This window comes from Geotrypetes seraphini, chromosome 4, assembly GCF_902459505.1.
Source record: "Geotrypetes seraphini chromosome 4, aGeoSer1.1, whole genome shotgun sequence".
In the NCBI taxonomy this organism is placed as follows: domain Eukaryota; kingdom Metazoa; phylum Chordata; class Amphibia; order Gymnophiona; family Dermophiidae; genus Geotrypetes; species Geotrypetes seraphini.
In genome coordinates, this window is record NC_047087.1 from 122,357,691 (window position 1) to 122,374,803 (window position 17,113).

Consider the following 17,113-nt stretch of genomic DNA (forward strand, 5'->3'; position numbering starts at 1 on the left):
ATGACACCAGCATTGTTTATGGGACATTGAAAATGAATCTTTTTTCTACTGACTATATCTCCTGAGTACTTGCTTTTACGACTGTTGATATTTAAGCTTTTTTGGTTTGTATGGCAAAATTTTTCTATTTGACCTCCAGAAACTAAAAAGAATTTGGGTGCCAAGACTATTTTAGGGCAATTTTCCACAGAAACTGCTCATGAAATCATAGAATCACGAAGGCAGAAAAAGGCCAAATGGCCCATCCAGTTTGCCCATTCACTTCCACCATCTGCTCCTTTCCCTGATGAGATCCCACATGCATGTCCCACGCTTTCTTGAATTCAGACACTTTGTCTCCACCACCTTTACCAGGAGACTATACCACACATCTACCACCCTTTCCTGTAAAAAAAAAAATTCCTTAGATTACTCTTAAGCCCTCTTAACTTCATCCCATGCTTTCTCGCTCTGGAGCTTCCTTTCAGCTGAAAGAGACTAGCCTCATGACTATTTATACCACATAAGTATTTAAACATCTCTATCATATCTTCCCTCTTCTGCTTTCCCTCCAAAGTATACATATTGAGATCTTTAAGTCTGTGCCCATATGCCTTATGATGAAGACCACCTTAGAAAATTTTTCAGTAATTTTTTTTTACACACCTACCCCGTTTCTTCACTGATGCAATAAATGGGGATTTCAACATGAAACTGCTATGTGTACTTCTACAAGCAAGATTTATAATTACAGTGAACAGCACACATAACCTTTCCTTACTTGATGGGGGGATAGGAACAATTTTCAAAGAAACGCCCAGTTATTGGCTAATATTCCTTTGAAAACTGAGCTCCCAACCATAGCAATACGGTTTGAATGAGGTGGCTGAGGTTTGTTATAGGATCAATAATGACATATACAAGTTGTATCCTACATAGGAGCTGCTGAAAAACTAATCTTTAAAGGTGGGGAAAAAGAACCATGCAAGTGTTGGTTGACAGATTTGAAATGTCTGGGGTTTCTAATGTCCTCACATTCAGAATCTTCATTTTTGAAGAAGCCGATGAGTTTGATCTCATCCTCAATCCTATCAAAGGCCTGAAGTTCCAGCTTGCTGCTAATGATCTCCACTGGATCGTCTAACATCTATCGGTGTAAAGAAAGAAAACAGGAAAAAGAATTACTCCTTCATTCTGTGACGTCACTGCAGTATACTGGGGTTAGGGTAGGTGAGATAAGCGGTTACATTACCAGTCAAGGAATGCCTTATCTTGCTCATATCCAGTGAACCATTGAAAGTCCAAAGGTTTTTACAGCTCAATTGCATGTCGATTATTGAAAACCCAGAAACTTTCCAGGTCAGTCTAATTTGTTACAATTTCAGTTTCACTGGGCCTGGCTGGCTAAATAGCACATAGCCAGCTATCTGCCGATATTCAGCGGGAGATTGCTGACTATCTCCTGCTGAATATCCCATTCCGCAGATAGCCTGATGACCAGTTTTATCGCATGACACAGCCAGTCACTACCAATATTAAGGGTTACCAGACATCTAGATTTACCCGGACATGTCCTGTGTTTAGAGGACTCTCTGGGTGTCTGGATGGGTTTTCAAAACCCAGCACTTTGTCCAGGTTTTGAAAACTGGTGGGAGCTTGGGGCCATGTCCGGAGGGCATCCGCATATGCACGGATGTGATGCGATTATGTCACATCACATCTGTACATGCGCAGATGCCCTCTGGATGTAACCCTGAAGAGACGATGTTTGTGTGGGGCCGGGGTTGGGGGTGGAACAGGGCAGGGCCACACATCCTCTTTTTTGAGCATGAAAATCCGGCAACCCTACCAATATTCACGGCTTGCCAGCTAAGCTCAGAGGCCAGATGAACCCACAAATAAAGCAAGTCTATCTTTGACCGCTAGGACTTAGCTGGCTATGTTACAGCCAGCCCAAAAATCTCGGAAATTCAATGTCAGTTGCTGGATAAGGCGCAGACATTGAATTTCTGGTTTTGCTGTGAATCACGGGAGACAGGCAATAAGTTATTTAGGGGTATGGATGAGCTTTGCAGCAAACCAAATTGAATGCAATATAGACACCTGAAACATAATCTCAGAAATAAATTTCTCATATCAAATGGTGATGTTGTAACAATTCAAAACTGTAGAAAAATGTAACCAAAAAAGGAAATTCAGGAAGGAAAACATCTAACAGAATCAAGTAAATTTAAAATAAAATTTAATGCATTAAACAGGTTGCTAAGAAAATTATGTACACTAATACTGAGGCTTTTATTTTAAGATATTTTGAATGCTGAGTTGCCAGGGAATTACATGGTATGTTGCGGGTTTAATAACATATTGTATGTATATACTGTATCAAGAAAACTGAATAGCAGTGTCTAAAGCAGGAAGTTCCTCACTTGCTGGGAGATGCTCAAAACTTAATGCCGGCTTTAGAGGCGATTAGCTATGGACTAACACCGGGGTTATTGCACACAGAACGTTCAAACACTTTTCCACAGGAAACAATGTGCATGCCAAAGATGAATTCAAATTGTAGTCAAATGTAGTCAAATAGATATTAATGAGGTAATTTCCAATTCCTTCCCAATGCTCAGAAAACAGGTCACAAAACAAAACTGTCCTTACCACTAGAAACCCAAAATCAGCTTGGAACTGGCATCAGGGTATTTGAAGAAAGTGTTTCTAACTTTTTCTGTAAAGTGTGCAATTTTGTATTTAATTTGGAAGCAGAGGGAAGCCCCCTTGGCACTGGTAGTGACAGGTGAATGTGTGCAAGTCAGAGCAAACCTAAAAGTGAAAGTACACTTTGTCACCTGTTTTCTACTCTTAAATATAAGCTTTTCAAGTGAAAAAAAAATTTGGAAAGCTTATATTTAAAGGTGCAGAGGAATGGCGTCAATGTATGCTTCACTTCTGATTTTTGCCTGGGCATGCGCACAAGAGCCATGCTTATTGTGATACTCTTGTACGCATGTGCCAGGCACGTTCTTCGACCTCAACTTCCCAATACTCGGTGCTAAAAGAGCACATATAATTTTATGTTCAAATCTATTTTATTAAGCAAGAGTAAATACAACAGTAAGAACAACCATGATATGCATTTTCATCAAACAACCGCGGAGGGCTGGACTCTTATGCCCTCCCCGGACCCACCCCACAGCAAAGAATCCCCAACCCCCCACCCTCCCTTCCCCTCCCCCCACAGATACAAAAACTCGTAGGCAGGGATCAACAAAAACACTGATAAACACAGAGTCAAAGGTGAAGTCTATTCAAAACACGGCTACGACTCTCAGGAGTCAAAATGTTCAAATACGGAGTCCAGGTGTGAACAAAGTCTCTGCTCCGGCGTCGAGAAGAACAGGCCAAACGGGCCTCCCAACCCAGCAGTTCATGAAGGCGATTCCTCCAATACCAAAAAGAAGGTGGATCAGAAGAAAGCCAGCAACACAAAATACGTTTCTTCCCCAAAATAAAACATTTACTAAGAAACAATTTTTCATAAGAAGTGTACATATTCAAGAAAGAGAAATGGGCAAACAGCATAGACTGCACAGAGACTGGCACAGGGGTCTGCAACAAGCCCTGTAAAAAGGAGGCCATCTCCATCCAGAATACCTGAATCCCCTCACAACTCCAAATACCATGAAAGTAAGAATTTACCTCCACCAAACAGCGGATGCATAATTGAGTATCAATACAACCCATATGGTACGCCTGACTCTGGGAAGCATAGGCCCTCAGAACAGTGCGAAAATGACATTCACGTAATTCAGCACTATGGACCAAGCCCGCAGTGCGTCTCAGGGCAGTTAACAAAAAGTTTTCCCCCCCCCAAATCCCTACCCAAGTCCCGCCGCCAGGCCTCCAAGATACCAGGGAAAACCCTCGGCGGGCAAAGATCCAGGATCCGGCCATGCAAAACAGAGATGGAGACCCTGGAATCAGGATCTGCAGTCAAAAAAGTACAGAGCTGGGTCCCAAAATCCCCCCGCAAAGAAGACCCCCGGAGAGAAGCCACGTAGTGACTGAGTTGACAATAAGCAAAAGGAAGTCCAATCTCAGGGACCCCCCTCCCCACCAAGTCAGCACAAGATAAGAGAGACCCATCGTCCCGCAGAACATGCCGCAACTGTTCCACCCCCCGAGCCCTCCACCGACCAAACACGGAAGGTCCAACCCCCGGAGGGAAAGCTAAATTCCCCATCAACGGGAGGAGTACACTAGTATGAGAGTCCTGGTTCCACAACCGAAGAATTTGATGCCACACTGTCCACAAGGACCGAAACAAAATACTACGCCTACTGGGTCTCGGCAGTTTAGATAACGGGGCATGAAGGAGATACAATAGATGAAGAGGATAGAAATGATCCCGCTCCAGAGAAAGATCCGTATAAAAAGAGGTACCCAACACCCAATCACTAATATGACGAAGCAAACAGGCCTGATTATAAACCCTGATGTCAGGCACCCCCAAACCACCCCCGTAGGCAGGCCCCACCAACAAGGACCATTTCAATTTAGGTCTACGTCCACCCCAACAAAACCGAATCAATAGGGAGGTAAGGGAACGAATGTCCCTCTGCAACAAAGAAAGGGGAAGAGTCTGAAGAACGTAAAGCCATCTCGGGAAGACCACCATACGAAATAAATGAATTCGTCCCAACAAAGACAGCGGCAACGCCTGCCATTTGGCTAGCAACAGTTTAGTATCCGCAAGAAGTTTATCTATGTTAAGACGATATAGTTGGGCCACATCCATAGTCAGCCTGATCCCCAGATATCTAAAAGAAGAGTCAGCCCAGCGCAACGGGAAACTGTCCCCCCAAAACCGCCGAAGGTGAATCAATGAAGCCAGCGCCTCAGATTTGCAAAATTCAAAGCGAAGCCAGAGAAATCTCCATATTCCCGAAGGCTCTCCAATAGTACGGGCAAGGAACGCTGCGGGTCCGTTACAAAGACCAATAGGTCATCCGCAAACGCCGCCAGTTTAAAATGGGAGTCTCCCAAGGCCAATCCCCGAATATCCTCATTTGCCTGAAGCTCCCGAAGTAAAGGGTCTAAAGAAAGCACAAACAGGAGCGGCGACAAGGGGCAGCCCTGGCGAGTCCCTCGGCAAATAGGAAAAAAGCCAGAGCAAGTCCCATTAACCAAAATCCTCGCCTCTGGATCACTATACAGCGCCTGGATCGCACCGAAAAAGAAGGGGCCCAAACCATACGTCCGCAGCACCGCAAAAAGGTAATCCCACCTCACCTTATCGAACGCCTTTTCGGCATCAAAACTAATGAGCATGGCGGGGCTACCGTCCTGACCCACCCGTTCCAATGCTAACAAGATGCGCCGGATATTCTTAGCTATCGGCCTATCCCGCACAAACCCCACCTGGGAGTCTGAGATCACCGATGGCAAAACGCGCGCCAGGCGGGTAGCCAAAAGTTTAGCCAAAAGCTTCGCCTCATAGTTCAACAATGATATAGGACGGTACGATGCAGGCAAAAGAGGGTCCTTACCAGGCTTCGGGAGAACTATAATAGACGCTAGATTTACGTAGCGAGGAAGAAAGCCCTTAGCAACACTCAGATTATAAACCTCAGCCAGCACTGGCGCAACGTCCGTCACCAACAACTTATAGAACTCACTCCGAAACCCATCCGGGCCCGGCGCCTTACCCAACGGACTGACCCCAATCGCCCCCTCCACCTCCTCCGCAGTAATGGGAAGATCCAAAGCGGCAGCATCCCGCTGAGATAAACAAGGCAAATCTAGGCTGTCAAGATAAAGTTGCCCATCCAAAAGCTCGGGGCCTGGATCTGTATACACCTCAGCAAAAAACTCCTGCAGTAATTCACATATCTCCTCCGACCGATGATGCAGCACCCCAGAAGAGCCCCGAAGAGCCGATATACTCTCAGGACCGCCCCTCGGATGCGCCAGGCGGGCCAACAATCGACTACTTTTATTTGCAAACCGAAATAATTGAAACTTAAAGTGCTCCCTTGTCCGCAAAGCCCGGAGATGCAACAATTCATTCAGTTCCTGCTGGACCTCTAAAAGCTGTGCCCGAAGCAGGAATGAGGGCGCCCTACCATACTGGCGTCTCAACACAGTCGCCTTCCGCTCTAGATCCAGAATCAGCCTATGCTTCAGCCTTGACTCCCTAGCCACATACGAAATGACATCCCCCCGTAAAACCGCCTTAGCCGTCTCCCAGTAGAGAATGGGATCATCACGATGCTGCTGATTATTAAATTGAAAATCCCGCCAGCGCTGTATCAAAAACTCGTGAAAACGAGTGTCCCTATACAGGTAACAGGGAAACCGCCAGGACCCTCTATTGTTCGGAGATGCTCCCCAAGTCCACCGAAATCCCACCCAAGCGTGGTCAGATATTTCAATGGGGCCCATATCAATCCCTATTACCCGGGGAAGCAGTGCACGAGAGATGAGGATAAAATCAATTCGGGAAAGCGTCCCGTGCGCCCTGGACAAGTGGGAGTAATCCCTCTCCAACGGGTGTAGCACCCGCCACACATCAAGCAACCCCAGAGTGGATTCCAGAAGTTGACCACCCGTATAAAGTTTGGAGGACTCTCTACCCGACGAAGCAGAGCGATCCAATTTTGGATCCGGAACCTCATTAAAGTCCCCGCCCACCAGCATCGGAACATCTCCAAACCGCAAGAGTTGGTTGCGAAGCCCCCTAAAAAACCTGGCCGAAGGATTATTAGGAGCGTAAACATTGCAGAGCAACAGTGGCTGATTATCAAGTAACACTGAGGCGACTATGTAACGCCCACTGGGGTCGCGGAGCACTTTCTGGGTGTGCAGGCGAAGACCCTTACGGATCAAAATAATAACACCTCCCTTTCTCCCCATGGCGGGCGCCTCCAAATAGGAACCCACCCACCATGTACAGAGCTTGGCATGTTCCGCTGAGGATAAACGGGTCTCCTGTAAAAAGGCAATAGAAGTTTTAGAACGATTCAAACGCTGCAATATTTTGGAGCGCTTAATGGGGGAGTGGATCCCCCCAACATTCCAAGAAGTTAAAGTATATTCCAGAGCAATCCACTCAATAGCCAACTCACACAAGAAGAAAGAACCAGTACAGTACCAGAGAAGCGTCCCAGCCACCGCTCCCCCGGCTTCTCGCCACCTCTGGCCCTGAGAATCAAGCCATACCCCTGCCACCAAGTCAAACCCCTAGCACAGAATCCCCATACCCCCCCCCCCCACAATTCTCCCCAATGCCCCACCACAGAAACCCCGAAACCCTCCAAAACCCCCCCTCCAACCACCCCCCTCCCCACCCCTCGAACCCCCTCCCACAACCTAACTCCACCCAATCTACACCCAAGACACCCCAATAAGGGCATCACTTCCAGGAAACCTGTTACACCTCCCACGGGAATAATGACCAATACCCCCTGACCCGCAAACCCCAAAACTCAGAGAACAGTGAAAGCAGCCCCCATCAGCCAAACCCCCCAAGACACTCTACCCACCCCTCCCCTCCACAGCCACACCACCTACCCGCTAATACACTTTCCAAGCCAAGTCCCCAATACTCAAATACCCAGAAAGGCCAGGAGCAGACCCTACGAACAAAGAACAGGCAGGTCATCCCCCCTCCTCCCTCACATACACCTCCCAGACAAACCTGCAAGAAAACACAGAGACCCAACTCCAAGGGAGAGGAGAGAAACTCCCAGTCCAAACTCAAACCACATATCTGGCCCCCGATATGGGTCTCCTCAGTCCACAGCCGCTCCCTGCGGAGGAACCTCAGGCAACATCTCCGTCACAAAGCGCTGCGCGGCCTCCAAGGTGTCGAAATGATGAGCTCTGCCCAGATGTGTCAACCTCAGGCGAGCCGGGTACTGCAGAGAAAAAGCAATGTGACGCTGGATGAGACGGGTGCATAAAGGCGAAAACTTGCGTCGTGCCTGAGAGACCTCCGCTGAGTAGTCCTGGAAGCAAAGTATGGGCTTGTTGTCATACACGAGCTTCTTGCCCTGCCGCAGCGCACGCAGGACCTCCATCTTATGATGATAGTTCAGGATACGGCAAATGACCACTCGAGGTCTGTCAGCATTCTCTCTCCGCTGCCCCAACCGATGCGCCCTCTCCACCCGTAAGGGGCCCGAGGAAGATGATAGAGACAAAGACTCAGGCAACCAGCGTTCCAACAGCGCCCCCAGCTCCACGTCCCGCACCGATTCAGGCAGGCCAATAAACCGAAGGTTATTCCGGCGGGACCTGTTCTCCAAGTCATCCACCTTGGCACGCAACGCCGCCAACGCTGAAGTGTGGGCGGACTGCTCCTGGGCAAGCTGCTGGACGCGATCCTCCGCAGCACTCACCCTCTGCTGAGTCTCCTTGACCTCCGACGTGAGGGAGGCAAATCGCTGGTCCAGCGTGTCCAGTTTATCAAGGATGCGCTGTAGTTTGTCCCCCAGAGAGCTCTCGAGGGCAGCTTGGACCTCTGTCGTAACTGCGGACACCCATGATGAGTGCGGAGCCTCCGGCGACGGGGGCGCCACGGGATCCGCCGCCTTGGCGTCTGGTAGCTTACTCCGCTCCCGATCCTTCCGGACCGCCTTAGTTGCCATGGCGATCCCACTCTAGGCTCCCCAAGCTCACCGTGCCACCAGGTAGCTCCCCAGCACAGGGAGAAGATCGATCCCAGAATCCGGCCCGCAGAAGAAGAGCCGCTCCGCTCTGGGGTCAGAGTCTCAGCCAGCTGCCTTCCACTGCTCCACGTGGCCCCCGGGAGACCCAAGATCAAAACCGCAGGGCAGCTAGTAGGACGGTCGCAGAGCCGCGCCGCGCCCCCAGTAAACTCCCCAACGCGGGGAGATGACCGCTCCCTAATGTAGACCTGCAGGGGGAGAGCTGCGCCGCGTCCCTGCAGAGCAAACTCACGGCCGCACGCTACACACGGCGCCACCTGGCCGCCGGCCGCCCCAATAAAGAAAGGCAGAGCTGCGGAGGAAACTTCTTCGGAGTTGCTCCGCTTCTCCAGCAACCTCCCCAGTGCCGCCGCCGACCTGAACCAGGAGGAAAAATGCAGGTTAGTTGCCGCGCCGTGGTCAGGTGTAGCTGAGCTGTAGCAGCACGCTGTCTACAGCTCCATGTTTCCGCCGGAAGTTCTATAATTTTCATTCTATTAGAGTTAAGCAATGGGAAGGATTTTTTTGTGCTGTTCCCATGGTATTTCCTGGCACTGTTCCCTACAGGGTCGGACTTCTGACATCAGCCCATTGATCTTGAGCCTGATTGGTATATTGTGATGTCATAAAAACTGAACTAGACCACCATTTTGAGAGGTTTTTTTCTGTTTACTGTCCATGCTGCAAGGGCATGAAATTAGCAGTACTGAGTGCAATTTGCTTCCGCCATCTCCAGAAAGCTAGAATTATAATGTATGACCTGTGAAGAACTTCATTCCTAGGGCTAATATAAGGATATTTGGAGGCCTATATAAACCTTCAGTCTTGAAACTTCCCATCTCACTTATCTTTCAGCCCCTAGGCCTCTCATGAGGCTTTAAACTCTACATCAGCCCTTCCAGAATATTCCTTTAAGATGCATAATTGGGCATCATACATACTTTTATTTATTAAACTTTGTTTCTCATATAGATAACAAGCTAATGAGGTAAATTTCCAAAAACATTGACCTGGATAAATGGAATATTTCAAAATTGACCTCCCACCCTGCAGATAAAAATACATGCTGATTGTTCTTTGAATTTGAACTGTGTGGCTATCAGGATTGCAAATGATCTTTGTCAGCTTCTGGAAGCTGTTGCCTTAGGCAGCTACCTAGTTTCTCTAATGGTTATAGGCCAGACATGTTCATTCCAGATCTTCCCTGGATCACACTGAGGGCATGAGGAGCAGAGCATGGGGTGGTAATTTCTCAAAAACCTGGCTCCATGTAAATGGCAGCCAAGCTTTGCCCTGTGATATGCATTTTGTTAAGGACAAGTTATACAATTTGAAGCAGTGAAGGGGTGAATGAGGCTTTCTGGAGGCCTTTTTCAAATAAATTTAGAAAAAATAAAGAAGTATCTCACTCAACTGATCTAAAATGGCCAGAACCCCTTGATTAGAAATTGACAGCTTGGAGAGATTGCCAACATACTATTTAAAAGACTTCTAAAATCCTTCACTTTCTGCTCTAATAATTAACAATTCTGAATGCCCCTGAGCGGTGGGTTAATAAGTCCCTTGCCATTCCCTCACAGTTTAGATCAGTGTTCTTCAACCGCTGGTCCGTGGACTGGTGCCGGTCCGCAGAAATTTCCTGCCAGTCCACAGGGCCGGCACGTGCATCAGGCCCCAGACTACGCTCTTCAGCCGCCAGTCCATGGTGTAATTGATGCGTTGTCGTCTTTGGGCCGGCTCCCTCTTCCCTGCAGTGGGCAGAGGCTCCTACGCGCGTCCTGCACCTCAACCAGAAGCCTTCTCTCTGACGTGGCAACATCAGAGGGAAGGCTTGCAGATGAGGTGCGGGACGTGTGAGGAGCCACTGCCCATGGCTTTGTGTACTGTCTGGGGCTTTGTGCACTGCTGTCTGTTCAGGAAGAACTGCATTGGTTTCTTTTCCTCTGGGGTTGTACTGCTTGCAGAGTCTTGCATCTTAGGGTTTGTTTGTATATTAGTACTTTTAGTTTTTGGTCTCGTATTTGCATAGGGGTTATCTGTGTTCTGGTAGGAATGAATATTGAGAAGCATACAGTGTGCTTTGTGTAGTTTAATTTTGTGGTTAACCATTATGTGTTGTTAGTATGATTATATTGTTTGTGTGTATATAGTATATGAAAAATGAATGGAAAAAATAGTGTTACAATTAGTACTGTTATGGGGGTGGAGATTGGGTGGAGATAAGCGGGGTCTGGCCCACGACTTAGCCCAGTGTTCTTCTACTGCCAGTCCATGGACTGGTGCCAGTCCACAAAATAATTATTTTATTTCCACCGGTCCATAGGTGTAAAAAGGTTGAAGAACACTGGTTTAGATCACTGCCTGTTCCTGGCCATTCTAGCTGCAAATTCTCCTCTGCTATCATTTCCATCTTATGCTTACATCTAGGATGAATTCCACCAAGACATCAGCTGAAAGTTCCCCATCAAATTCGATCACATTCTCCTCCTTAAAGATGTAGAGGCTCCCTTCTTCCGTACAACCTGGGTAAAGGAGAGAAAGTTGTTCATTAATACAAAGTTAGTTTTGTTTAATTTACTTAACTTATATTTGATCTGCCACTTTTTGGGAGCCCACCCAGATAGTGTACATAAAATTAAATGAAATAAAAATAAGATAAAATACAAAAACAAGATAAATAATAAGTGGAGAGGAAGTGGGGGACGAAGGCAGGAGAGGACAGAAAGGGGGGGGGGGAAGCAAAGGAAGAATATCAGAAGAAGAATAAGCACAAAAATAAGAAATTTGACCAGTGTTTATAAAGCTTTTGGTGTACAGGAGGTCAAGAGATATTAACATTACTCATATTTAACTCCCTTGCTTAAGGCCAATAGATTACAAAGAAATATTAATGTATATTGGTACTAGATTTTCAGTGTGTGTCACATTAGGATAACAACTTACATGGATTCACCAGAGGCAGGTCATGCCAATCCAATCTTATAAGCTTCTTTGATTGGGTGACAGGAAAGCTAGACTCAGGAGAGGCTCTGGACATAGTATACTTGGATTTCAGTAAAGCTTTCGACAGTGTCCCACACCGTAGACTATTACACAAGATGAAATCGATGGGGTTGGGTGAAAAACTAACGACATGGGTCAATGATTGGCTGAGTGGAAGACTTCAGAGGGTGATGGTCAACGGCACCCTCTCTGAGACCTCGGAGGTGACTAGCGGAGTGCCGCAGGGCTCAGTCCTGGGACCATCCCTTTTTAACATATTCATAGGGGACCTGACCCGGGGGCTTCAGGGTAAAGTATCACTGTTTGCCGCCGCCACCAAACTGTGTAACATAGTAAGTGAAAGCAACCTCAAGGACAGTATGATGCAGAATCTGACCACGTTGGAAAACTGGTCCTCGACATGGCAGCTGGGCTTCAACACCAAAAAATGTAAGGTCATGCATCTCGGCAGCGGAAATCCATGCAGAACATACTCCTTGAATGGAGAAACGCTAGCTAGGACTTCAGAGGAACGGGACTTGGGGGTAATCATCAGTACAGACATGAAGGCTGCCAAACAAGTAGAGAAGGCTTCATCTAAGGCAAGGCAAATGATGGGATGTATCAACAGAAGCTTCGTCAGCCGCAAACCTGAAGTCATAATGCCACTCTACAGAACCATGGTGAGACCTCATCTGGAATACTGTGTGCAATTCTGGAGGCCACATTACCGGAAAGATGTGCTTCGAGCTGAATCGGTCCAGCGGATGGCCACTAGGATGGTCGCCAGACTCAAGGGTCTCTCATATGAAGAAAGACTGGGCAAACTGCAGCTCTATACCCTGGAGGAGCGCAGAGAAAGGGTGACATGATTGAGACATTTAAGTACGTCACTGGTCGTGTCGAGGTGGAAAAAGATATATTCTTTCCAAAGGGACCCTCAGTCACAAGGGGGCACCCGCTCAAACTCAGAGGGGGGAAATTTAGTGGTGACACCAGGAAGTATTTCTTCACGGAAAGGGTGGTAGATCACTGGAACAAACTTCCGGTGCAGGTGATCAAGCCACCAGCGTGCTCGATTTTAAGAATAAATGGGACATCCACGTGGGATCCCTACGAGGATCAAGTCAAGGTCACTAGCACTCAGACTCAAGGGGGTGGGTTAATAGAGTGGGCAGACTTGATGGGCTGTGGCCCTTTTCTGCCGTCATCTTCTATGTTTCTATATTGATAAATCTTGCACTGTAACTATGTAAAATTTGTCCTGTAAACTGCTTATTATATATATTGGTATTAGATCCCTAGTATGTGTCAAATTAGGATAAAAACTTTTATTAAAAAAAAAAACCACCTTGTACTGTAACTATGGCAAATTGTAACCTAATAACCGTATATTATGTGTGTCAACCTGTAACCTGTTCTGAGCTCCATGGGAAGGACGGGAAATAAATATATAAATCTGTTTTTCTATATTGCACACTTACCAAGTTTTTTTGCAAGCTTGGAATCCTTTTTGGAGTCTATCAATGCAAACCCAACACCTTTGCTTTCCAAAACCTGGGCAGCAAGCTAAAAGAAAATTAAAATAATGTAAAGTATAAGGATAAAAAAATACCAGATTTGTTCAACCAGATAGCTCAGCTGTCTGAAAGCATTTAACCCCAGGACCAATGACTATAATCAGGGCCGGATTAAAGGGTAGGCCCGGTAGGCACGTGCCTAGGGCCTGGAATTGTCAGGGGGCCCCAGGGTCGGTGTTAGGGGGGAGCAAACAGGGCAGCTTCCCTGGGTCTCACAGATCCATGGGGCCCCATGGTCCGAACTTCTCTTTATCTCCCTCGCTTCCCCTCACCTTCCCGATCTTTATTAAACAGCTAAATTTTTCCTTTTCAAAGGGGCCCTGACATGACAGCCATTCTCACAAACTGCCGGCGGCTGCCCCGAAGCTTTCCCTCTGTGGCGAGCTGCCCTGTTGGAAACAGGAAGTTGCGGCAGAGGGAAAACTTTGGGGCTAAAGTTGGGCTTCACCAATCAGGAGCTGCATGTCAAAGCAGCTCCTGATTGGTGAAGCCTGACTTTAGAGCAGGAAGAGGCAGTTGGAGCATATCGCGACTAATTTCCTTCACTCGCCAGTGCTCCCGCTGCCCTATCCTGCCTCTTTAGCTGCCCTCTCCTGCCTCCCCAGGCAAAAAAATGTATTTGCAGTTTTTCGATATTCGTGGGGGTTCCTGGAATGGAACCCCCGTGAATATCGGGGGAGTACTGTATTGAGATCTCTAAATCTGCCCCCATACGCTTTATGATGAACAGTCAACATTTTAATTGCCACCCTCTGGCCTGACTCCATCCTTTTGAAGATGTGTTGTCCAGAATTGTACTCAGTACTTTATATAGGGTCTCATCAGAGACCTATACAGAAGCAATATCACTTCCTTTTTCTTCTGGCCTTCTCCCTATACATTCAAGTTTCAGGTTTATTAGTTTCTTGATATACCGTATATCAAACATATGGCCTTTATCTGCCATCATGTTTCTCTGTTTTTATGCACGTGAGATCTCTTAGTGAGAAGAAGAGATAATGGTTACTGCGGTTGGGCAGACTGAATGGGCCATTTGGCCTTTATCTGCCTTCATGTTTCTATGGTTTACAATAAAAGTAATTATAAAAATAAAATAAAATCTTTTTGGTTTGTAGACAGTACAAAACTAACATGAACCCAATAGGAAAAGGGAAGGAAAATACTTCTGGCTTTCACCACTGCCTTTTCTACCTGTTTGGCCACTGTAAGATCATCAGATACAACAATCATCTTCATGTCTTTGTTCCTCTTTTTTGTACAGAAATACTACACTTCCTATACCGTGCTACTCCTTTGGATTTTTGCAGCTCAGATGAATGATCCTGCAATTTTTAACATTAAATCTTAGATGCCAAATTCTAGACCAAGCTTCACTAGATCCCTCTTTATGCTATTTACACACTCAGAGGTCTCTATCGCAGAGTATGGTATTGAAAAAGGCAAACCTATCCAGAAAGTCCTTCTGCAATATCACTCACACAAATGTTAGAAAGAGCCAAACAAGAACTGATTCCTGGGGCACACCATTGGTAGCATCCTTATCCTCTGAGTGAGCTCCATTTACTATAGTGGTCTCAAACTCAAACCCTTTGCAGGGCCACATTTTGGATTTGTAGGTACTTGGAGGGCCTCAGAAAAAATAATTAATGTCTTATTAAAGAAATGACAATTTGAACGTTATAAACCTAACAGAATTACCCGAGGGCAATATTTATTTGTTATTCCAACCATCAAACCTTGTCGATATAAGAGATTTTTTGATAAAATGCTTGGTTTTCAGGCAGGTAAAATGGACCAATGGCTAAGTACTACTATTTCCCTTTAGGAAATTACTAAAAATGGATCTATTCGATAAATTTATAAACTGATGTTCCAGAATACTGACAGGCAAATAGTATATTGATCTTAAAGCCAGAAAGTTCTCGAGGTTTTTCACTGTATTTCAGCAAATTGTATCTTATTTTACTGTATAATTTTAGAATTTTATAGCATAATTTTAGTATTTTTATTATATAATTTTAGTACTATTTAGAGTACTGTATTTTTAATCATTGTTTGTATAAAGTTATTAACGTATGTAAACCACCTAGAACTTTGCGGTAGGGCGGTGTATAAATAAATAATAATAATAATTATTATTATTTAGCATGAGGTAAAACTCTTTATAGTTTATAAATCTTTCCTTTTGGCTAATTTGGTAATTTATAGCTAAAGAGACATATGATCAAGAAACTGTTTTATTTTACTTTTGTGATTATTATAAACATACCAAGGGCCTCAAAATAGTGCCTGGCGGCCTGCATGTGGCCCCTGGGCTCTGAGTTTGAGACCACTGATTTACTACTACCCTTTGTCACTCTCTAGTCAACCAGTTTTTAACTGAACCAGTCGCTTTAGGGCCCATTCTGAGGGTAATCAGTCAGTAGCGTAGTGAGGGGAGACGTACTACCCTGGGTGTCGTTGTGGCAGGGGCGCTGGAACTTCTCCTCCTGTCCTTCTTTTTTCCCACCTACCAAACATGATTTAATGGACAGAGTCAGCATGGATTCAGACGAAGGGAGGTCTTGCCTCATGAATTTGCTTGACTTCTTTGAAGGTGTGAATAAACATGTGGATAAAGATGAGCCAGTTGATGTAGCGTATCTAGATTTTCAGAAAGCTTTGGACAAAGTTCCTCATGAGAGGCTCCTGAGAAAATTAAAGAGTCATGGGATAGGAGGCAATGTTCAATTGTGGATTAGGAATTGGTTATCAGAAAGAAAACAGAAGGTAGAGTTAAATGGCTATTTTTCTCAGTGGAGGAGGGTAAATAATGAAGTGCCACAGGGATCTGTTCTGAGACTGGTGCTATTTAACATATTTATAAATGATCTGGAAATTGGAATGACACATGAGGTGATTAAATTTGCAGATGACGCCAAACTGGTCAAAGTTGTTAAATCGTATGTGGACTGTGAAAAATTGCAGAGAGACCTTAGGAAATTGGAAGACTGGGCATCCAAATGGTACATGAAATTTAATGTGGACAAATTCAAAGTGATGCACATTGGGAAGAATACTCCAAATCATAGTTACCAGATGCTAGGGCCCACCTTTGAGGTCAGCGCCCAAGAAAAGATCTGGGTGTCATTGTAGGCAATGTGATGAAACCTTCTGTCCAATGTGCAACGGTGGTGGGCACAAAAGCAAACAAAATGCTAGGAATTAGAAAAGGATGAAGACTAGGCATGTATAATGCCTTTTTGTTGCTAATCTAATCTAATCTAATACACAATATCTGAATCGCAGTAATTCCAAAGAGTTCAAGGTGATTTATATTTTAAAAAAGCCTTAAACAATCTATGTGAATATGCAAAAATCTTACAACACAATTTATAGCCATTTTACCAAAACTATAGATCAGCATATAAAAGAGTTTTCAATCTTTTAAGGAATCTCCAATAATTAGCTTCAATCCTTAACCGAGCAGGTAAATTATTCCAAATTGTAATAGCAGCATAAACAAAAGAGATGATAAACTGACATTTATGCTGTACGCCTTTAATTTGTTGGTAAGGCGGTAAAAAAGTACTATTTAATCTAGTAGAAGTATAATGCAATTGAGAGAAAAGTAAAATTAAATTGTATGAAGAATTTGTTTGTAAAATGTGATGAATCAGACAAGCAGACTTGAACCTGATACGTTTCTCAACTGATAACCAGCGAAGATCGTTATAAGCTGTAGTAACACTGTCATATCTCTTTAAACCATATATTAGCCTAACAGTGGTGTTTTGAATTAGCTGCAATTTTCTTGCTAATTTTGAAGTTAAATTCAAATATACCCCCTCCAGGTTTTAGCGCTGGCAGCGGCGGTAACTGCTCCAG

The 17,113-nt window shown here is 45.3% G+C and overlaps 1 protein-coding gene across 1 annotated transcript in view; it reads right to left on the bottom strand.

Annotated features, from left to right (window-relative positions):
• CASQ2 (calsequestrin 2) overlaps positions 1–17,113 on the bottom strand; it is a 90,836-nt gene that overhangs the window by 40,266 nt on the left and 33,457 nt on the right. The window contains exons 2-4 of the mRNA XM_033942544.1: positions 13,151–13,235; positions 11,106–11,206; positions 1,015–1,126 (exon numbers count right to left, since the gene is read on the bottom strand). Coding sequence (XP_033798435.1) covers positions 1,015–1,126; positions 11,106–11,206; positions 13,151–13,235 — 298 coding nt within the window. The remainder of the gene's footprint in view (positions 1–1,014; positions 1,127–11,105; positions 11,207–13,150; positions 13,236–17,113) is intronic.